Genomic DNA, 24926 nt, shown 5'->3' on the forward strand with positions numbered 1-24926 from the left:
GGTAACGATCTCAAAATGACTTTTTACAGAATCTATTATAATGACCACCCAAGTGTCTGTTTGTATGAATAAAAAATATGTGCCAAATGATTCTGGAAGAAATTGTGTAATTGCTGAGAAATAAGCAAAATAAGCGCGGATTCGGTCACTTACGTCGGGTCTTTATTCCAGCAATAATAATACACTGTCCCACGTGTGCCTATCTGTGTTGGCGATCTTCAGTGTGATTGTATTTCAGCTTAGATTTTATGATTTCACAAAGTTCAGTTTATGTAACTGTACAGATCTAGATCCACGATGATATAGTCATACTTAACCTTGGTTTTACAGACTTTCTCACGAAATTAGTGTTTTACTGCAACTACTGTAATTTAGCTTTAAGGGCTTTATAGTGAAAGCTCATTTTGCCTCCTGATGTTTACAGGTGGGAGTCACTTTCAATCATACCAGTGATTCACTTCTGTTCTCGTGACATCTTATTATTCAAAAGAGTCTCTCCCACACAACCAGTTTCATATACATGGAGATAAAAAGGCTATGAATACAAAACAGACCGAGATGACATATTCAAGCAAGAAGCCAGATTCCCCCGGGGTATTTCAAAAGGGTGGTATACCATTATTCATAACAAACATGTCAACTCTAATCCAGACAAGTTTCAGAATGCTAACGAGTTATTTGTACAGCAAACCGGCATAATTGCTTTTCATGTACCTCTCACCCACTAATTTATTTGCATAATTTCAATGTATTTCCTTTTCTTCACCTCGTGTGAATGTACATGACTGATAAGGGTATGCATAGTGTACATGTACATGGAGGCCGAGGGTATGATAATGAATGAGATGTTTAACACATATGACTCGTAAAAACAGAAAATCTGTATTTTCTCTTATTCTTTACACCATATGGTTGGTTTTTTTTTTTTTACAAGTTTGCTGGAATGGGCAACTGTGGATTGGATGAAATATATATAAAAGTTGCTACTGTGTTGAGTGATCACAAGTTTATAATTTCTAATTGAAAAAAATGTGTTCGAACTTTAAAGGAAAACTCCCTTTATGAAAAAGATGAAAACAGTAATTGTGCGTTTCATTTATGTTGGAAGAATTATTTAACCAAAATGTAAACTGCAAAGGATTGGTTCCTTTATAATTTATATTAAAGTTTTGACCTAATAGAGCTAAAGTTTGGGTCCAACATTTCTGCATAGTCCCATTCATGCACTTCTGTGCTCAGACCATGCAACATGTAAACCTGTGTTGGAACTCACCTACAGTAAATGCGATTGGCTTTTTAATCTGAGATTCATTTTCATTAGTCTACCTAAGTTTGGGAAAATTGCTCTAATGCATCCTTCAACGTAAAATTCCTTAAAGATGTCTTGCTGGACAAACACACTACATAAAACAGTTAAAAGCAATCGCTCATGAACAGGGAATAACTTACACGGGACTAGGGGCAACCCCCCCCCCCCCTTCACCCCCTGAAATGCCCAAGAGAGCCTTTGAGATTTCCATATGGTCCAATGTAAACTGTAATACAATGTAGCATAAGTGGGCTTAGGAGCTCAAAATTAGCATCGGATAAAGAAAAAGCAATTGCTCATGAACCATATGGCCAATGAACCTTCCCAGGTACTAGAGTAGCTCACCAATTTCCTCTATCCAATCCAACTCCTTTAACCCTCTTGTTAACACAGTACTACTAATTCTTGTAGTGTACATAATGAATAATACATCTCTACACTCTGTCCAACTTCCTTGATTGTCAACAGCAACCATGTCTCGTATCAATCGACTGGGGCTTCAGGTAATGAAAGCGCAATAATGAGACTGTCCCAAATCAAGCGTCTTTTCCCCAAAATTGAACTAGCAAGGAGTGTCAACCTCGAGACAAGCACAGTTTAATTGGTCCAATCAATCAATATTAACATCGACTCCACTTGGAATACAAATTGGTATATTTGCAGCTGCATGTCCAACTAGCTTGCCATGTCTGCTGACCAAGTTTTGCTAATAAAATGAATAGCCCTGACCTGAATATCATATTATACATATTTTTTTTAATCTAACAGGGATTTCCGCAATGTATGTAGAATATCATCATACCCCGCTGTTCTGTTAGAGATGGAGTTCAGGTGCTATGAACCAACCATGTGATAAAGACTTATCTGCAACTAAATTAATAATGTTCCTTAAAAAGTCATTTGATAAATACTGCAATAGGAATCACTCTCACAAGGTACATTTCATTTCAATTAAATAACAACTCACTTCCCAAGCAGAACTTTAAAAAGAATAAAGATACAAGTATAACTTTAAAGACACAAGTAGAACTTAAAGATATGAGAAAAGACAGAACTTCAAAAGTAGAGCTTCAGAGATAAATGCCAGTTTTAACAATCTAGATGTGAGTCCTTTCAAAATCTGATTTATTGACCACCAAGTGTTTGTATAAATGAAAAATACGTGCCAAATGATTATGGTAGAAAATATGCAATTGCTGAGAAATTAACAAAAATAAGCATGGCATTCCAACCATGAGTCAGGTCTCTTCCTGAGCAATTGTCCCACATGTGCCTATCTGTGCTGGTAATCTTCAGTGTAATCGTTTGCTCCACATATTGATTTTATAATGATTTCATACAGTTAGGTTTATGCAAATGACCAAGATCTCAATCTATGATGACATGGTGAAAATTGATAATTATTCTAAAGACTTTTTTTATGAAATGATTGTTGGCTGCACCTAGATGTACTTGGCTTTAAATCATTATTCAAAATAAAATTATGAGAGTTGAACTGTATAGCGAGCCAATCAAAAAACTTTCAAAGATATAAATAATTCAAAATGCTATTTATTGAAATTTTTCTGGGGGAGGGATCATGCATTCTCATCTATATCTCTGCCAGGGACAACACACTAATGCCCATACAGCCATTGCCTTCTTAGAACCTTCAGAAAGCATCACCATAAAGACTTCACAATATACAGTATTAGGAATTCAATGCTACTTCAATGGGAAGAGGAAGGTCCAACTTCATCTATATCTCTGTCATGCACAACAGCCTAAATCCCCACAAAGCCATTGCCTTTTATAATAGAAGCCCCCACGAATGTTCATCAGCGATAGAGAACAAGCCTTTCCGAGTAAACATAGATTGGTCCGGGGCATGCGTGTGTGCGTCACAAGGACTCTACGTACTTCCTCCCTCGTCTTAGTCAAAGTACCATGACTCAAAGCCCTCCGAATCACACACCGTGACAACAAACTTATGAATCGACTGTGACAAACCCACGCCAATCCACCGAACATCAAAGTCATAGAAAACTACTGCCACTGTGACCTCAAATCCTCCTGTCCCAATGACAGTCCACTATCGCATAATCTTTTCTTCATTTTCTCACCCACTGCAGTTCTTCCTTGTGGAAGATGAGATAAAGAGAAGCATTGAGGGCAGGACCCATTTAAAAGCAAATCCATACAAACAAAAATTGGATTTGAATAAAAATAGAAAACCCAACTAGCATAATGCTGAAAGTTCATTGAAAGGATGTGAATTATGAAAGTTATGACATTTTATGAAATGATGCTATATGACATGTCATACAATTTCCTTTTCAAATACTTTTTTTCTTTACTTTTAAAGATCCCATCAGTCTAATGCAGAATGTGACCTTGGGCTGTGAAGCATGCGGGCTCTGTATTGGAGTAGCATGTGAAGGTTGACTGTGTGTTCTTTGTTACTCGTTGGTCTGCCTGTGTTGTACAGTGCGTCCCACAAAAAACGAAACAGAGATTTAGCGATGATTTATCATAACTTAATCATGAAATGACCTACCAATGTAAAGCTTAAAAACTCCTATTTTATCTGAAATTACTAAGATTATTCCTCATATATTGAACAGATAATCTAAGTAATTTCAGATAAAAGAGGAGATTCTAAGCTGTAAAATGGTAGGTCATTTGTCTATTGTATTTGTGATTAAGTTACAATAAATCATCGATAAATCTCGAATCTCGGTTTCGTTTTTTGTGGGACGCACTGTATATAAGTGTGTGTGTTTGTTTTCGTGTTTAGGTAGGGGTCAGTCTTGAATGGTAACATACCTGGAGAAATAGTACTCTAGTTGTCTCTGAAGACGTTTGCGTAGATCATCTCCTTTCGGAGGCTCCTGCTGTGAGATGTCTTCAGCTGTCAAAGAACAAACAGAAAACACTTGTTAGGAGTGAGAAGAGTCATCCAAATTCTGAATCTAATTATTAGAGGTGTTGTGGCTCAGTGGATTTGTCTCCGGACATTGTACCACAAGGTCTGGGGTTCAAATCCCACTGCAGCATTCATTCCCTTCTACATTACCAACTCTCCACGCAGGTACAGTAAATGGGTACCTGTTCGGAAAGAATTCCTTGAATGGTCGAGCACTAAATAAGGGTACCCGTGAGGTAAAGTGGGGTAAAATAATATGCAGCGCGTAGAAACATTGTACAAATCACTACATGAATGTAGCAAATTATCATTATCATCATTAAAATTAATGTGTAGAGCGATGATGTAGTGGTTCTGACTCTCCCATTATAATCAGAGGAGCGTGTGCTTGAATCCCACCACAGCCTAGCACCCTTTGGCAAGGCACTTATCCACATTTTCACACTCAACTTTGCCAAAGGATTCTGGAAGGATTTGTGTAATTGCCGAGAAATTGACAAAATAAGCATGGAATTCCAGCCGGATGTCAAACCATTTTTTAAGGCAATAATAATACACTATCCCACATGTGCTTATCTGTGTTTGTGATCTTCAGAATTGATTTTATGATTTCACAAAGTTCAGTTTTTTTTTTAACTGAACCAGATCTAGATCTACAATGAAATAGTGACAATTATCCTTGGATTTACAGGATTTCTCATAAAATCAACGTTAACTGCAATGTGGACACTGGTATATCAATTTAAGAAGTCTCTTTGATACTGTGTGATAACATCTCTTTGATACTGTGTGATAACATGTACAAGTCATTCACAAAACGGCCTTCCAAGTTTGGAGACAGTTGGAGACTACAAATTGGGACACAAATGAGTTGCCAAAGTGGCACACTTGTACATGGAAGGAATGGTCGCATCCAGCGTGGGAGGTTGATGTTTGTGAGCGTTGGGATATTTTAGGACAAGTCCGCTGCAGGGGGGAAATTTAATCAATTCTAAATTTGTAAGCAAAACATGTCTGTGTTTTAGGAACAGGGTCTTTTTCCTTCTGCTCTGTAGAGAGTGATGTGCCTGACGATGAAGGCAAAGAAGGTGGTTTCAGACCGCCTCGAAGTTCGCCAGTTCCAGGTATTCTCTGATCGGGAAATTTACCCCGATCAGAAAATACCAGGTATTTTGGCGGTGTGAAAGCAAACTACGCGTAATATCCCCGAAAGAAAATACCCGATAAATAGTAGGTACTTGGCGAAATTACGAGAACTTTCGCGGGGATTTTTCCAAGGTCGTGGGTATTTTGGCGGTCTGAAAGCAAATTACGGGAACTTTTAGCCCAGCGTGTCGTTGGGTGCGGCGCCGTGCATGGGTTGCTGCTGGGCTAGTGATTTTGAATTTCGCGCCTTGCTGCTTATCAGACCATACTGCGCATGCTCGTAACTTCAGGAACTTATCCCAAAGGGTATGTTTCAGGGCGGTGTGAATGCAGGAATAATTAATGGGTATTTTTCAGCCTAAAAAAGTTCTCGTAATTTAACGGGGATTCTTGTGATCGAGGCGGTTTGAAACCACCTAGAGAGACATGTATAATCAGTGTATGATTGATTCCCGAGAGTAGACAGGTAAATATAGCTCATGAAATCAAGACAATGTTATGTGACCACAACCAAAGTGCTCTCCACAGTATTAAATACCATCAAAGGAGGTTATAAACAGGTGCATCAAATTTCAACGATGAACATTGCCACAAAAAAAAAAACCTTGCAATTTTCACTAGTATCAGCCAAAATTAAATACAATAAGGCTGCAATGATGATTAACCAAAACATACTTATCTTATTAATTTTATTTCAACAAATCTGCAATTATTAATGAATTAACTGTTTTTCTATAGGCCGGGCATGTCAAAGCAGATACACATTTCTAATATATCTATATTCATAATCAAAGCCATGGCACCCCCTCAATGATGATCTTTTTAATATCATACCCCTCCTACACATAAACCCTATTGCTATTAATTTCAAAGAAATAAATACACTTGAATTTCGTTTAAGCGATAGAAACCCCAAAAATCATATTTTCTATACCATGAATAAAGATTAGGATCCCATCTTGATCAAGCATCTGTTGATTTATACATCTTGATGTTATTTGTTAAGAAATTTTTCCATGATATTATACTATACTTTTAACATTTAAAGCCACCAAATGATTGCTACGAAAGTTCTTTAAAATGTCAAGCAAAACAAACTAATGAGAATACTTCAATTAGTTCTTTGAGGCTGAACAGAATCTATTACCCCTTTCATAAACCCAATAAAACACAATTATGCGGCTAATAGCAGCATAATTTGGTCGTAAAATCAGAGGAGGACAAGAGTTATCCGCATTATTCTGATGCTGCTATTATCCGCATAATAGCGGCATCGGGACAAGATTTTGAGTTTATGAACGTATTTCCAAATAATGCGGATAATTGCCATGGTGCGGTCACAAGGTCACCCTTTTCCAACACAACCGCATTGGAGGGGGCGTGTCCAGTTGTCATGACGATTATCCGCCTTTTTCAGGACGGGCGCTCGTAAAAATAATTTATGGAGTTTGTGAACGCAATTTTTATTGAATTATCCGCATTACTCTTAGGCGGCTAATTGGAGGATATGTTTTATTGGGTTTATGAAAGGGGTATATGACGTTTAAAGGTCGAGTCCACCCCAGGAAAATGTTGATTTGAATAAATAAAGAAAAATCAAACAATCGTAACACTGATAATTTCAACAAAATAGGATGTAAAATAAGAAAGTTATGACACTTTAAAGTTTCACTTATTTTTCACAAAACAGTTATATGCACAACTCATTAACATGCAAATGAGAGAGTTGATGATGTCCATCACTCACTATTTCTGTTGGTTTTTATTGTTTGAATCATACAATATTTTCAATTTTTACAGATTTGACAATAAGGACCAACTTGACTGAACCTTACAGTATTAACAGAGTGCTAATTTCACAAGTTCAGGGGGAATTGTTTCACTTGACAACGAGGAAAAATTATAATATTTCATACATCATATAATAAAATACAAAAGAAATAGTGATTGGATGATGCCATCAATCTCCTCATTTGCATATCGACCAGGATGTACACATAACCGTTTTGTGAAATCAAGCGAAAATTTAAAATGTCACAACTTTCCTATTTTTCATCCGATTTTGATGAAATTTTCAGTGTTATGCTTGTTGGATTTTTCTCATTTTATTCAAATCAACTTTTATTAGGGGTGGACTTGTCCTTTTATAACTGATGAAGTTGGAAAATAAAAAGCTTTTGATGGTTAGCAGTGCATGCTTGGTAAATGCTAGCCTGACTGGGGGGAACCCAGTCCGGTAGTTTGCCTCATATCAACGACAAGTGCGATGATGTATGGTCCAATCACGACCATCTCACACTGGGTTGGACTCTATGGCCCGTATTCTGAAGTCAGGTTTAACTTAAACTCAGGTTTAAAGTTGTGGTTTAAGTATGGGAAGCCAAAAGTATCAAAAGTTTTTATTAAGTTGTACGTTTCTTATGTTTACTGTGCTCTTCCCTGATTCATCGATGGTGAAGACAATCTATTTATACTTCCTAGACAATTATGAATGATTTGAGAGCCAAATGAGCTGAAATGTTATATCTCTACTGTTAGTGATTTATGTAACAATTGGCTGACCATACTTAAACCACAACTTTAAACCTAAGTTTAAGTTAAACCCGACTTCAGAATACGGGCCTATCTGTCCAAATTTGCTCAATCATGTGACTCTAGCCCAATCAGCCTCCTTTGGTTAAATCTTTATATTCAAGATACCCCCTTTTCAATCTGCTTAAGTGGGGGACTTCTCTCTTCAGCATGAACTGTAACCTTAGGCGACAAGGCGTGCACATTTTTAGCTAAAATACATGCATGCAAGATAATACGGCATTTTAGCAATAACTTCGTAGACGCTTTCTACAAATATGACCCTAATAGCCCTTCATAGCAAAGGAGACTATGTCGAATCTTAAGACGGTGTGCTGTCCCAGTCCACCAACTTTCGACAATGGCCTCATCTGTCAAATGTGAGTTGACGGGCACTTCCAATCGATTCTGAACGTTTCTGAAAGCGTCCGCGAATTAATCTGAAGATCATTCTGATTAAAAATTATTAGAAAAGGCTGGATGATTTCATAACCAAGGCTGATGGGGACATGCCTTTCGATGTCTCCCTAAAAGGAAAGTTCATCTTGATAAATTGGTTTCAATAAAAACTGAAGAAAAAGATATTGGTGAAGGTTTGATGAAAATCCTTCAAAGAATAAACAGGGATATGAATTTTTGAAGCTTTAATTTTTTTGTGATGTCACAGACGGACAGCTGCTCCATATGTTGTGTAATACAAATTCCCCAAAATATAATTTTTTTTCAAAAAAAAATGAAAATGATTTTAACTGTGCAGTGGATAATAAAAATATTTTGTGTAGTAAAAAATCAATGAATAACATTTTCTTTAAAAAAAAAAGGAATTTGAAAATGTTTTTTACTGTACCTTCAGTATATCAACAATCAAATAATTTCACTTATGCTAACGAAAGACAAAAATCAGTCATCATGAAACAGTAAAAAAATTAAATTTCAGCATATTATTTTATATAACTTATAGTGCATCTGCTCACATACGACATCACAAATCAAAAACTTATAATTCTATTAAATTCATTTATAATTTTTGATGGATTTTCATCAAAACTTCAGGAATATTTCTCTTCATTTTTTCTGCTTTTATTAAACCAATTTATCACGGTGAACATCCCCTTTAAAACTACTGCCTCAGCCCTCAGATAGGGATCACATTATTAACTACCACTCAAGAAAATAAGTTTTACAAGAGAGACCTTATTGCTATCAAAGGTAGAAGGAACCTTCTTGCATGAACCTGACACACAAAAAGATACTTTGGAAGAGGGTATACATATACATTAAGGGTTACCATGCATAGGCTTCAATATTACAAGGGGGATCACGCAACTTACCAGTAACAATTTGGCCATCGGGAAGGTAAGGGTACTCGGGCCCAAATAAGTGTCCATTGGCGAGGGGAAAGACGGGGGATTCGGGGGTGGGTGGGTAACCAAGTGCTGTGTACTTGCCCATGTCACCGTTCATCTGAAAGGCACCAGAGGGTCCTACAGGGGGGTAACAAAGAAGGGGGTTGGAAGAGAATTAAAAAAACAAGGGAAACAGGTGTTAGGGTTAAACACAAAGGTAACATCAATATAATATGCAAATGAAGGATTTACATGTCGGTATATAAAGGTAAGAACAGGAAATTGTTAATGTGTAGAATACAGATTAAACTATGCAACACTTTATTTTACACCTGTACAGTATACAGAAACTGCAAAACTGAACAAAAAGTCCATACAACAACAACAAAAAACCAATAATTTTTAGAGGGGAAAAAATATCTGAAATAGCTCTTACATGAGGAAATCGTGCAAAATAAGTTTCGAGGACACTGCACGATTTCACAAAAATAACAATCAGTGGCAAGTTGCCATGACAACTAATTAATAACCACGTAATATGATATAAATATTTGGCAAGTAATCAAGTATGAAATTGTTTATTTATTGTCATTTATCTATTGATCCATTCATCATTTTATGTCATTCATATTATCTCATTCACTTCTTTTTTTTTTTCTTTTTTTTTTTGGGGGGGGGGAGAGTTGCTTCAATAGTTCTTTAAATACTCATATAATTTTTAATATCCTTGATCTTGTGTGTATCAAGCAATGACATCACAGGCTACTTCAAGTAATCTGTACACTCCTCCGCAAATATCAATCCAACAGTTTTGCAAATGAAAACTTGCTCATTCAGTCCCGTCTTGGTCAGAGCAAGGGGACACACTTCCTGTTTGTTTTGCTGACGTCATAATGGTTTCTGCTACACACCAGCCACGGCATGCAAAGCCAAGGCTGTGGCAACGCTGTAACGCTCGCTCGTCAATACCCACGGCCTGGCCGACTCTTCCGATGAAGAAGTAATCAAAGAGATTGCAGACCGAAACTGACCATGCAGTAAATGACGAGTATCATGGGAGAATAAAGTGATATTAAAATGACAATGTTGTGGAACCATACACAGTAGCAGGTTGTCAGATGGCTTAAGAGAAGAGAAGTGTGGAGGGCAGATGGGAAATTGAGGATAGGGGATTAGATATGTGAGAGAATAGATAGGAGGAAAATGAGACATGGGGATGGAGAAATATCAGGGATGATCCAGATAAAAGGGAAAATGGTAATGTAAAGGCTAGAAGATCCGTGAATGATAGATTTATACGCGCTATAGGGAAAATGCTGCATGAAAAATGTACAGCGGGGGGGGGGGGGGGGGGGGGTGCGTAGAATTAAAGCATGAACATGTGACTTGCATACGCACTCACTATTGGCTACACCCTTGGAACCTGTTTTTATAAAGAAAATAAAACACTAGCCTACTTTTGTATTTTGACTTATCTTTAAATATCTGAAACATGAACAATAACTGAGCAATTCCATCTTGTACATCTGACCTCTTTCATGATAGCATTATAACACCTAGATAGATCCTTGTGATTTGATTGGTTGTTTGATATCGATCATTCAGCCCATTTTACAATGACGTCATCGACCGTGCAATTTTAGATCCATTCATCGTGCAATTTTTGATCCATACGATTTTGTCCATTGCACTCGCGCACCGAGACTCATAAACTCATAAACATTCATTATTTGTATATTACCTTACGGTCAAGTTACAGATATAATGTCTTACAGACAAAAAATACTTTTTGAGCTCGCTAGCCATAAATTTTTTTTCTTTGTATTACAATTTTCATTTGACCCTAAGAAATTTCAATGGCTCTTTTTTATTTTTTTTCAGGGCTCTTTAAGGCAGTCTGAAGGCAAATTGGCCCCCAACCACTGGGAATATTTTCACTGCCATCTTATGAAAAGAGATGGATTAAACTAATCAGAAATTTATTCATTCATCTTTGTAAAAACTAACAGATTTTTTCATGAATTCATTTAATTTTTCATTAATGTAGATACCACCATTGATTCATCTGTTTATTTCATTATATAAAGATTCATTTATTAATAAAATACATGATCATTTATTTTTCGATACAATCATTCATTTGTATAATAATTATTTCCTATTATTTTTTCATCAATGACTCAAATAAAAATGGATGAAATGTAGTCGCTAGTTTCCTGGGCAATGTAGCACTTCAATGACTGATCCAAACGCATGAAAATTATCCCAGTATGACAAATAAACAAATATTTTCTGAACAAGGGCTCTTCATGTATCTACATGTACAGTGTATGCACAATTACACTTTGTATTGCAGCCAATAGCTTTACAGGAGATCTTTTCTCACTCTATGAGGAACTATTTTAGATATCCTTAGGGCTCAAATGACCCAAAGCTCTCCTTTTAAATGGGGTTGGGGCTGTCCTAAAATACAATCAACACAAAACTCATCTTAACAAATTGACTCTAATTTGTTAAGCCTGCATTTTTCAAGAAAATTTCCCATGCTGTATATCATAAAATGTGTTGCAACTTTTTTCTAATATTCACTTCATATTCCTCTTTCCTATTAAATGCACTAAAAACAAAGTTCCTATTTTTGTACAAATGCCACCCCCTCCCTCCTTAATACCACTTCTCCCACTCACAGACAACAGACACACTTTACTCTTGCTCTCCTCCCATCTCTTGATACACTATTCTCTCTGCTGCATGTCTACCCCATCACTACCCCCAACCTCCTCTGCATCTCTGCATCTCCTAGACGAGATCTAAGAATAGAATCCATGTGAGCGCTACATGTTTACTTCACTCTATTCTCTCCCCCTATTACCATCTACGTCATCAGCATCGCTTGACAGGCTTCCTCCTCCATCTGGACTCTGTAAACACGGCCCTCTTCCCCGTCCACACTCGCTGCTTTCATACCCGTCCAATCACAACAAAATACCTGCTATTTTTGATCGGCCATTCTACCCCAATCAGAACCACCAAGAATTTGTCGGTGAGAAAACTTACTTGTAATATAAAAATACCTGCAACTTAATGGCCTTTTAATAACAAAATCTACAAGATCCTCTTGATGTGAGAAGAATACTCATTCTCTTTTTTTTTCTTTTTAACTGGCTTATAACAAGAACTTAAATGATTCTGGCAGGTGTGAGTGCCCTTTAATAGTGAATTGTTGGAGGTATCTATTTAAAGGCTTGAGATATATGAAAGTAATTGCAGTAAACACTGATTTCATAACAATAAAGTCTGTGACACCCAAGGTTAATTATCACTATTTCATGGTAGATCTAGATCTGGGGAGCGTTTCTTCATGTAGTCAGATCTGACATCTTTCCTTGATTCTGATTTGCTGAGAGGCCTTGTTACTATGGTAACTGTCGGATAAAATTGTATTTTCGGATAAAACGTCTGACAAATCCTTTCATGAAACGCTACCCTGGTACAGTTATATCAATTGAACTTATGAAATCATGAAATCTACATAGGCGCACGTAGGACAGTGAATTATTGTTGCTTGGGGGAAAAAAAGACCGACTTCATGCTCAAATTTCATGCTTGTTTTGCAAATTTCTCACAAACACCTTTGCCACATCTTAATTTCATACATACATGTACAGACACTTAGGTGGTCACTTGATTGTATTCTGTATGAACTCGTTTTGAAATAATTACAAGTGGCATTTATCTTTTAAAAAGTTCTCATAATCTAAAGGTATTTTTTACAATCAGGCGGGTATAAATACCCCTAATTTGTGCTATCAAAATCTCTCATTCTTTTTTTATTTCCCCCTCTATTCCTTTCCCCCGGTCCTTTTCTTCCCCTTGTCCTTCCCGGACACCAAGAGTGCAAGGGCATCCTCATGCACAGAAAAGAAATGTCATACATTCCAAAAATAGATGAGTATTATTATGAATTATGCAAAAGCCTACTGAACTTCCTGTCTTGCTTTTGTGGAAGATGGGGGGAAAGGCTGCTATCGAAACCTAAATTTGAAGCAGGTCTGGCTAAATTTAGATCCTTGACATTATCACCGTTACATGCATATCACTAGCCGAACAACATATGCCTCTTGACAACAACACAATTTGTGAATGCCTGGACTAACCAGTAATCTTGGATTATCGTGTTGCTGGTTTGTTTTTGTTTGATTTGAATGAATTGGCTTGGATTGGCTTGGTCTTTATCTTTCTGTTTTGATTTTATATTATTTCTAAGCCCATTTTTATCATGATGATTTCCCTATGAACTCATGATCACATACTAAGTGTAGAAAGCCATTTGAATCCCCACGTCCCTGCTTAAATCCATTTTCATATTTATTTCATTCAGTAAACTAATGTAATAATTTGTTAATGTTCTGCTCCAAGTTAAGTTTGTCACTCCCATGAACAAAGAATAACAAATATCTTGCCGCACACCTTCCTGAAAGGGGCCTACTATGTGTATACTTTGGAAATGAGGTAAAATACCATTACATCCCACCCCCAATGTTCCATTTATTGATTTTATACTTTACAAATGCTCTTTTTTTTTTGTATTTCAATGTATACCTGCATACATCAAAATCATACAATGAATTTTCTGTATATTGCAGATATTTTAGAAACTGACTATCATCCAAAAGAAACAGAAAATGACAGTATAAAATGACTGCATTATTAAATTGTATCATTCAGCTTCAAATGTTTCATATTGAAGCTTCCGGAGCCGAGATAAATAAACACTACTTCAGCTACATTCACTTCAAACTTCAGTTGCGTTCAGTTCTTTGTCGGACATTTAAAAAAAAGAGAATATCCAAACATAAATGGCTGAAAAAAGGTGAAATTCTGCAACTGGAATAAATGTTCCTTATCCTAAGACTCACCAAAGAGCCATCATCTGAACACAACCACTGCAAATAGAAACATGCATGGATGTCAGAAAGTTGTGTTCATACGGTTGCTCTACAACTCAACTTTGCTACTGACTTACCCTGTGATTTCATTGCTACCTGGGGAGAGGAGGCAACCGAGATGCCACTATCATGGTCTGCCCAGTCCTGTGAACCGTCTCCAGTATCTGAATTCACTGATCCTGTAGGAGTCTTTGGACTCTGGAATGCCTTTGCATTGGGATTCAAGGTAGTCTTTTTTGTAACACCCTATACGATAAAGAAAACAAAATAGAAAGACATACAAATGTAAGATTGAAAATCCACTACTTAAATGAGGAAAGAAGAAATAATATGTTAAAGCTTTGGGGGATGAAAATTTAATCTGTTGACTGCAATTTTATTTCAGTATGAATACACATTTATCATTAACCTTTTATAACAATCTCAAGCATACTGTAGGGCTTAATAGACTGAATTCACCAAGGTGGTTTGAACCACTCGAACCATAATACAGACTTCATGTACTATGCTTAATTCAGAAGGTAACTGAAATGTTGTCCAATAATGCATTTTTGTCACAGGGCTTTCAATTCATGCATATTACTTCTGCCCATCCCCCCCCCCCTCCCTCCATTAGAATATCCTGAATCCACCACTTTCAATAGCAATGTGATACCAAGAATATCATTACTTTTTAGTCCGTTGATTGTTGCTACTCTATCTCTGAGGGTGAATCATTGTGACAGGATGTGACTGACAATAGAAACAGAGCCCTTAAAGGGAAACTTCACCCTAAAGAGAAGCTGGTTTTAAAGGGGAATCCAGCCTTGGCCATAAAATGTTGTGTTGGGAAGGAGAAAAATAAATTAAACAGAATGGTGAAAGTTTGAAAGAAATCGGACAAGCAATAAGAAAGTTATAGCTGCTTTAAAATTGAGATCATTAATAGTATGTAGATTTCAAATTGACAACTGGGTAAGTAAATTATGACAAGGGGCAAGGACAACTTTCCCATAGGCCATATACTTTATTATCAGGGATTTGTGGTTTTCCATTAAGTACCGATTCCCCTGGGGCAGAAATCTAAATATAACACAGGTAGTATATTGTTTTATGTCCCAATGAAAGAAAAATATAATTTGAATTAAAACTTTTGGGGAAAATGACATTTTAGCCATAATATGTATTGGAGTACATGGAAGAGTAGTCCTTGCCTTACATCACTATGACATCCCATATGTGGCCAATTTGAAGTCTCCATGGGTATAGTGATTACCAATATTTACAACTTTTAAAAATTCATAACTTTCTTGTTGCTTGTCCAATATTGTTCAAACTTTCACCTATCAACTTGTCTGATTTTACTTTTTCTTATAAAAACAAGTTTTTATTTGGGTTGGATTCCCCTTTAACAAAAGCTGAAAAACTCGCAAAAAACAATGAAAAAGTTTGATGAGGATCCATCAAAGAATGAGTTACAAATTTTCAAAGTTTTAAAATTGTGATGTCATATGCCAGCAACTTCCACTAATAAAGTAATTCCATAACTTCTGTTTTCTATGGCATATGATGAATACTATGTTTATTATAATGAAAATTGCATCTTGGGTAATTCCTATCACACAAAATTTGGAGGTGCTGCTCATATGTGGTGTCACAAAATCATAACTTTAAAATTTTATAACTCCATTATTTTTTTTAAGATGTTTATAAAACCTTCAACAATATTTTTTGCTAATTTTTCCTGCTTTGATTAAAACCAATTTATCATCAGGGTGATTGATTGTAAGACTAATATAATATTGGTCTCAATTGATAACTATGTGCGAATGAAACATTTTTTTCTTTTTTTACAATCGGTAAGTTTTGTGATTCTGTGCCCAGAGTGTTTCTGAGATAGTGTATGACCTCATGAATACATACTGGTAATTAGCCCCATTGAAGTCATTGTATTATTGGCCTGTTCCTAACTTTTAGAACCAGACCAATAATTCATTAACTTCAATGGGGCCGATTATGTATTCATGAGGTCATACAAGTATCTTGGGGCCCCATGGACCGATTCCCACCATATTTGGGTTGTGGGGGTTTTTCATCATGTTCTACCAAGATATGGTATTTTTTTAAATGCAAAAATTGAAAATTGATGACGTCACACTTCGGTACTCTAATAAGGTAATTTCAATGACCAAATTTACTAACGAGCAATGCAAAACCCCCAAGCATAACACTCATTACTTCATCATCTGAATCATAGATTTCAAAACATGAAGCACTGCTTAGTTTCATATTCTTTCTAAAAATAGGAACAGACGGTCATGGATCCTTGTCTTTTAATCACAACTGAAAATAACATTTGATTAGTCCAATCCACATATAGTACACAACACTCGGCTCAACATACAGATGATAATGCATTGCAAAACACTTTCCTTCAGGAAATGAAACTTAATATTTTTTTCAATATTTCTTTGAAGTATTTCCTCAACAAATGTACATGTACATGATACCTGCAATATTTCCATAGGAGTCATACATGTATCATCATTTCCTAATAGTAATAATCAATACTGCCAATACCAAATATGTTATTAACCCAGTTCCTCATGAAAAGTAGCAACTATACAAAGGTTTACACTTATCATCCAAAGAAATTGAAATGTGACTACTAAATCGTCGCCTTCCCGCACAAAGGCCGTTAGCGCGCACTGCACATCGCCTACATGCGAAAGGGCTGTTAGCACGCACTGCGCATCCCCTTCCCGCACAAAGGCCGTTAGCGCGTACTGTTCACTGCACGATAACGGCCCTTCTGCGGAAAGGGGACGTGCAGTGCGCACGCTAACAGCCTTTGTGCAGGAAGGCGACGTACATGTAATGGTGAAGACAGCGCACGCTAACAGCCTTTGTGCAGGAAGGCGACGTACATGTAATGGTGAAGATAATCAGTATGAGCTTTCATATTCTAATCACATTACTTAAGATAAATGCCATTTGTGGTAACAATCTCAAAATGAGTTCGAACAGAATCAAATAACATTACCATCCAAGTGTTTGTATACCCAAATAAAAAAAAATGTGCAAAAGGGAAATGGCTATGGGAGAAACTGTGATATTGCTGAGAAATGAGCAAAATAAGCACAGAATTCCATAGAAAATGTCTGGTATTTTTCCAAGCAATATTAATACACTGTCCCACATAGGCCTTTTTGTGTTAGTGATAATCAGAATTATCGGTTTTCAGCTAAGATTTCATGATATATCACAAAGATAAGTTTATTTCGATGGACCAGATCTAGATCTACAACAATATGGTGGCAATTAACCTTGATTTAAAGACTTTCTCATGAAATAATTGTTTGCTGCAACATACTCTCTTTTACCTTTTAAGGAGAAGTTCACCCTGACAAAAAGTTTATTGTATGTAAAATAGTAGAAAAAATAATTTAAAAATATTGCCATAGGTTTGAGAAAAATCCATCAAAGAATAAAAAAGTTATTAGAATTTTAATTATTTGAGTTATGACGTCATATGCAAGCAGCTTTCCTACATATCGTATAGTAAATTTTAAAAAAATCAATGAAATTTCATTTTCCCAGAAAATTGAAAATGGTTTTTACTATACATGTACCTTCAGTATATATCAATAGACAAATCAATTCACACCCTTTATAAAAAGGAAACAAAAATAAGCCATGATCATGAACCATAAAAAAATTGAAATTTAATCATTTTATATTGCATAACATATGGGGGCAGTTGGGTCATTCCATGTAAAATCAGAGAATCTGCGGTCATCAGATTTTTGTAAAAGTTTGGGAACCAATTGGGACTCAAATGGCCATATCTCTAAAAGTAAATGTATATAAACACCTAGAGAGCTGGTTTTGGTGTCATTTTAAAAGGTATTTTCATGCCCTATAAATTTGTATTTTACTTACTCCACTGCAGAATTGCAGTGATATCGATAGATCACAATCACAGAGCAAAATGGCTGCACCTATGCACCAGGCTTATGACTAGGGCCAAGTCAAAATGTTTAAACATCGTTCAAACAAAAAAACCCATAAAGTTTACCTATTTGATAACCATGTTTAAACCGTATATAGATCCAGGGCCTGGGGTGGAAACCTAAAAACCTTCCCTGAAGTTGCTGAAATTTCACATTCTACATCTTTATATTCATTTTATCCATTAGCATTCCCATTGCATGCAATTCTTAGGCACACCTTTCCAATTTAGGGAATTCACAATTCTGTGATAGTCATTTAAATTGCACTTAGTCCGGGTTATAACTGAGCAAGGTGCCACTTGGAGAAGGAGAAATTTTCATATAGTGCCTCTAGACCAGTTTTTTACGCTGAATATGAATATATGAGGTAAACAGGCTGTATCCTGAAAATTAATCTGTGAGGGCGCTTTTTTCAAAATGGCCGCCATATTTTCTGAGAATTTGAATTTTCGTACATAGATTTTGACATAAGCATTTAATTGCCATAAAATTAGTGTCATATAAAAGCCAAATAAATTTCCTACAATTTGGTACTATTTATAGGGGATAAATAGGTCATTTGGCTGAGATTTTAAGTAGAAAACTGCATTTTTTGTAATTTTTTCCCAAAAATTAAAAATTTTACAAATACATGATTTTACATAATTCTATGAAAAATCAATCAATTACCTTGAAATAATCATGAAAACTTTATTGATATACTATTATCATGTGGATGAAATTTCAACTCTGTATCATTCTTTTTAGCAAATTTATAAGGTATCAAACTTGAATACTTCAATTTCAGAAATGTCGCTTTTTGTATGCATTTCCATAGATTAATACGTATAACATGTATAATACATGTATGTATAATGTATAGTTAAAACTTAAATGCTATTATCTCCGCTAGTTAATCACTTGCAGAGTTAAGAGTAGGCTTTTCTCTATCAGCTACATAAAACAAAATGTTGGCACATCGAAGCCTAAAATTTTCAGGGGGTGGGGTGTCAAAGTCCTCCCCCCCCCCCCCCCGTTGCTATATCATGTTGTTGTATATTGCCTATTTGTTAGAAAAATAACTGTTTTTTGGAGCACCCATTGAGGCAAAAGGCATTTATGTTATACAGTACATCCACTTTAATTACTTTAAAACAACTTAGAGAGGAAAGAGTAGGCTTTTTTCTACCAGCTACATCTAAAGAAGTGGCACATCGAAGCCTACCCCTCTCGGGGGGGGGGGGGGCTGTGGAAGTCACCCCTCCCCTTTTGCTTATTGCTAATTTATTTGGAAATTCACCATTTTGGACCCAACATTGAGGCAAAAAAGTGTTTGTGCTTTATTATTTATTTTATTGATTTGAACCAGCTACATAAATAAGCGCAGCACATCGAACGCTAGCCCTCTCAGGTGCTGTCTAAGTCACCCCACCCCCCTCCTCTATATCATGCATATTGCCTATTTATTGGCAATTTCACCATTTTGGATCACCCATTGACATGATTGAGGCATAAGGGCATTTCTACTATACAGTATATCATACAGCCATTGTTATTTTCTTGCTATTACTTGGAGAGGAAAGCATGGGCTTTGGTATATCAGCTACACATTATTAAGAAGCGCTTGCACATCGAAACCTAGCCCTCTCAGGGGCTGTCTTAGTCAACCTCTCCCCCTCTATATTATGTTTATTGCCTGTGTATTGGAAATTACACCATTTTAAATCACCCATTGAGGCAAAAGGGCATTTCTACTATATAGTACAGCCAATTTTATTTTCTTGGAATGACTTGGATAGGAAAGAGTAGGCTTTGCTCTATCAGCTATATATAAACAAGTGCTGGCAAATAAAAGCCTACCCCTCCGGGATGCAGTTGAAATCACCCCATGCCTTTTGCATTATTGCATATTTATTGAAAAATTCACCATTTTGAAGCCCCATTTAGGCAACAAGGCGTTTCTGATTTATAGTTCTTCCACTTTTACTGCCTTGAAACCACTTAGGGAGGAAAGAATAGGTTTTGCTTTATCATCCAAATATAAAGAAGTGCTGGCAAATAAAAGCCTACCCCTCCGGGTGGCTGTTGGAATCACCCAATCCCTCTTTCATTATCGCCTATTTATTGGAAAATTCACCATTTTGGAGCCCCCATTTATGCAAAAAAGCGTTCTGATATATAGTTCTACCACTTTTACTGCCTTGAAACCACTTGGGGAGGAAAGAATAGGTTTTGCCTTATCAGGCACATATAAAGAAGTGCCGGCAAATAAAAGCCTGCTCCCTTCAGGGGACTGTCGAAATTACTCCCCCCCCCCCCCTCTCTTGAAATTCACCATTTTGGAGCCCCCATTGAGGCAAAAAGGCATTTCTGATATATAGTTCTGCCTTTTTTCACCCTTGAAACCACTTGTTGGAGAGAAAAGAATAAGGGCTTTGCTTTAAACAGCTACATATAAAGACATGCTCGAAAATAAAAGCATATCCCCATGAGAGGGCTGTTGAAATCACCCTGCCCCTTTTTCATTATTGCTTACTTATTTGAAAATTCACAATTTTGGAGCCCCCATTGAGGCAAAGAGGCGGTTCTGATATATAGTTCTGCCACTATTACCGCCTTGAAACTACTTGGACAGGAAAGAGTAGGCTTTCCTCTATCAGCTATATATAAAGAAGTGGCTCTACTATATACCAGAAACACCTTTTTTGCCTCAATGGGGGCTCCGAAATGGCGAGTTTTCCAATGAATTGGCAAAAAATCGTAAAAAAGGTTGGGTAACATCTATAGTCCCCTGACGTGGGCCAGGCTTCGATATGGCAGCAATTCGACATATATAGCTGAAAGAGGGGAATCCACTCTCCAAACTCTTCCTCTCCAAATGGGTTCAAGAAAATGAAATCGGGTGTTTATACAGCAGAAGTGCATATTGCCTCAATGGGGCTCACAAATTGTGAATTTTCAAATAATTAGGCAATAATGCAAAAGGGGTGGGATGGTTTGACAGCCGCCCACATTGGTAAGCTTCAATGTGCCAGCACTTCTTTATAGAGCAACGCATATTCTGTCCTCCTTAATTGGTTTCAAGGGAGTAAAAGTGGCAGAACTATATATCAGAGATGCCTTTTTACCTCAATGGGGGCTCAAAAATTGTGAATTTTCCAATAAATAGGCAATAATGCAAAGGGGGTGGGGGTGATTTCGACAGACCCCAGAAGGGGGTAGGCTTTTATTTGCCAGCACATCTTTATAGCTGATAAAGCAAAGCCCATTCTTTCCTCTCTAAGCGGTTTCAAGGCAATAAAAGTGGCAGAACTATATATCAGAGACGCCTTTTTGCTTCAACGGGGGCTCCAAAATGGTGAATTTTCAACAAGTAGCCAAATACCGAAAATTAGTCGGGTAACTTTTACAGCCGCCTGAATGAGATAGACTTCAATTTGCCAACACTTCTTTATATGGAGCTAATAGAGCAAAGCCTACTCTTTCCTCTCCAAGTCATTGCAAGAAAATATAATTTGCTGTACTATATATTAGAAACGCCCTTTTGCCTTAATGAGTGATCCAAAATTGTGAATGTCCAATAGATAGTCAAATACCGAAAATTGGTGAGATAAATTCTACAGCCCCCGAACATTCTGAAGGGGATAGGCTTCGATTTGCCAACACTTCTTTACAGCTGATATGGCAAAGCCTACTCTTTCTTCTCCGAGTCATTGCAAGAAAATAAAATTGGCTGTACTATATAGTAGAAACGCGCTTTTGCCTCAATGGGTAATCCAAAATGGTGAAATATCCAATAAAATAGGCAATATACATGATATAGAGGAGGGGGTTGACTTAGACAGCCCCTGAGAGGGCTAGGGTTCGACGTGCCACTGCTTATTTATATGTAGCTGGTAAACTCTACTCTACCCTACACTTTCCTCTCTAAGTGGTCTCAAATCAATAAAATGGGGTGTACAACAAAGCACAAACGCTTTTTGGCCTCAATGTTGTGAATTTTCAAATTAATTGGCAATATCAAGCAAAAGCTCCCCCTCCCCGAGAGGGGTAGGCTTCGATGTGCCACTTCTTTAGATGTAGCTGGTAGAAAAAAGCCTACTCTTTCCTCGCCAAGTGGTTTCAAAGCAATTAAAGTGGATGTACTGTATAACAGAAATGCCTTTTGCCTCAATGGGTGCTCCAAAAACAATTATTTTTCTAACAAATAGGCAATATACAACATGATATAGCAACGGGGGGGGGGGGGGGGGGGACTTCGACACCCCCACCCCCTAAAAATGTTAGGCTTCGATGTGCCAACATTTTGTTTTATGTAGCTGATAGAGAAAAGCCTACTCTTAACTCTGCAAGTGATTAACTAGCGGAGATAAGAGCATTTAAGTTTTAACTATACATTATACATACATGTATTATACATGTTATACGTATTAATCTATGAAAATGCATACAAAAAGCGACATTTCTGAAATTGAAGTATTCAAGTTTGATACCTTATAAATTTGCTAAAAAGAATGATACAGAGTTGAAATTTCATCCACATGATAATAGTATATCAATAAAGTTTTCAGGATTATTTCAAGGTAATTGATTAATTTTTCATAGAATTATGTAAAATCATGTATTTGTAAAATTTTTAATTTTTGGGAAAAAATTACAAAAAATGTAGTTTTCTACTTAAAATCTCAGCCAAATAACCTACTTATCCCCTATAAATAGTACCAAATTGTAGGAAATTTATTTGGCTTTTAAATGATACTAGTTTTATGGCAATTAAATGCTTATGTCAAAATCTATGTACGAAAATTCAAATTCTCGGAAAATATGGCGGCCATTTTGAAAAAAGCGCCCTCACAGGTTAATTTTCAGGATACAGCCTGTTTACCTCATATATTCATATTCAGCGTAAAAAACTGGTCTAGAGGCACTGTATGAAAATTTCTCCTTCTCCAAGTGGCACCTTGCTCAGTTATAACCCGGACTAACTGGGGCTTAACACCTGGGTCTCATTCATTTGTTGTGCTAAAGCTCTTTTCTCGCGCAAAGTTTAACATTAACATTGGATTTATATTGAAGAGGTACATGTGGCGCTCTTCCTATTTTTTTTCAATTAACTTTTATTTTAGAAATATTTTTAAATATGAATGGGTGATTTCAAGTTCAGTGTAGACCTTTTGGTGTTTGTGTTAGGTCAATTTTTACACAATTATACCACCAAACATAAAATGAAGATGGTCCCGAAAAGTCACTCACTAGTTGTTGAGATGTAAATAATGTGATCTGGATCAGTTATACAAACTCTGAATAAGTTTTGGAGCTAGGGGAAGCAATCCAAATTTCAACTCCAACACCACTCACACGTATTGCGAGGTTAGTATTAGTATATTACTAACCTCGCACCACGAACCGCGTTTGGCAGTGGATTTCTAACTAGTGGGTTGCGCGTGCTGGGATCTCACTTCTTGGGTCCACAACACACGACTTCTATGGCTTGATTTTTCTGTGCGCGGCGGCATGTAATGAACCCTTGGGTGCGCCAACACCAAGGCCAACGCCAGACTTGAAATCACCCAATGCCCACTTGAATAATAATGCACTGCCTTCCAGACTAGTCTCAATGAATATAATTATTGCAAAAAATATTTTATCCTGCACTTCATGAAATAGATGTATTCTGAATCAAGATCTAATGTATGCAGGCATTTACCATACTACTGAGTCCATACAGATATTGCACACTTCCCTATACTGGTGGCTTGTGCATCACAAATGCAGAGTCATGCTATTCCATAGAGAGCACATTTGGTTTATACTAGCCAGTACACTAAAGATTCCCTTTTTAAGTCTTTCCTCATGAAAGCACACAAAATGTGGAATTTACATACATCAGCAAAATAAAAGACAGTAGGTAAATGTATTTTAATTGATACACATGAATGATACAGAGTAATTTCTTACCAGACCTAGATAGCCACATGTGCTGAATACAGTAGTTCCTGTATATTAAAGCACACACGCCCACCTTGGTCCCACAGTCTACACAATGCTCAGTACACACAATAAAGATTAGATACACTGGAATGTATTATCATGCCAATAGGCCTACCACGTACATGCCTACATACATGTACATGTACACAGTGCACTCAAGTGAGAATGCCTGTCTAAGTAGTCTATTTTTAGACTTTAATAACTGAGTTTAGTGCACTCCTTCTTTCGACTGATGACACAAATGTTTGAATTCTGTTTACTCTCAGGCCAACTAAATTTCAAAATAATTATGGAAAAAAAATGTACATCTTCTAATTCCTCACCATTACTTCATTTTGGACAATAATGGCAAACCAAATGCATAACTAGGCTTGTTTTCGTAGACTATTCTGTACAAAGTCAGAATCTTAAAGGTGAAGTTCATGTCAAAGAAAAGTTTATAGTAAAATGAATTAAAAATACCAGAGAAAATTATTGAAGGTTTGAGGAGAATCCATCAAAGATTAATAAAGTTATTAGAATTATTTTTTCTTTTATCCTCTTAATCGAGGTTTTTATTCACAATAACATGTACATACATGTACATGTATATATACAATTAGAATTTTAACTTTTGTTTGTGACATAAAAAAGCAGCTGCCCCATATTATTGTTGTGTAATATTGATAAATTTCAATTTTTTAGTGGTTCATGATGACTAAAAAAAAACTTTCAGGAGCGAGCATGAAATAATATGTT

General features: G+C 36.5%; 1 protein-coding gene across 2 annotated transcripts in view; it reads right to left on the reverse strand.

Moving 5' to 3' along the window:
- Nucleotides 1–24274, reverse strand: part of LOC129266512 (la-related protein 4-like) — a 48796-nt gene extending 24522 nt beyond the window's left edge. Inside the window, exons 1-4 of one of the 2 annotated variants that reach the window (XM_064101676.1) lie at nucleotides 24156–24274; nucleotides 14304–14472; nucleotides 9263–9415; nucleotides 4115–4199 (exon numbers count right to left, since the gene is read on the reverse strand). In XM_064101676.1, the coding sequence (XP_063957746.1) occupies nucleotides 4115–4199; nucleotides 9263–9415; nucleotides 14304–14316 (251 nt within the window). In that variant the 5' untranslated portion in view covers nucleotides 14317–14472; nucleotides 24156–24274. The remainder of the gene's footprint in view (nucleotides 1–4114; nucleotides 4200–9262; nucleotides 9416–14303; nucleotides 14473–24155) is intronic. The other variant, XM_064101682.1, reaches the window with a different exon arrangement.
- Nucleotides 24275–24926: the final 652 nt, after the last annotated feature.

This window comes from Lytechinus pictus, chromosome 1, assembly GCF_037042905.1.
Source record: "Lytechinus pictus isolate F3 Inbred chromosome 1, Lp3.0, whole genome shotgun sequence".
In the NCBI taxonomy this organism is placed as follows: Eukaryota; Metazoa; Echinodermata; class Echinoidea; order Temnopleuroida; family Toxopneustidae; genus Lytechinus; species Lytechinus pictus.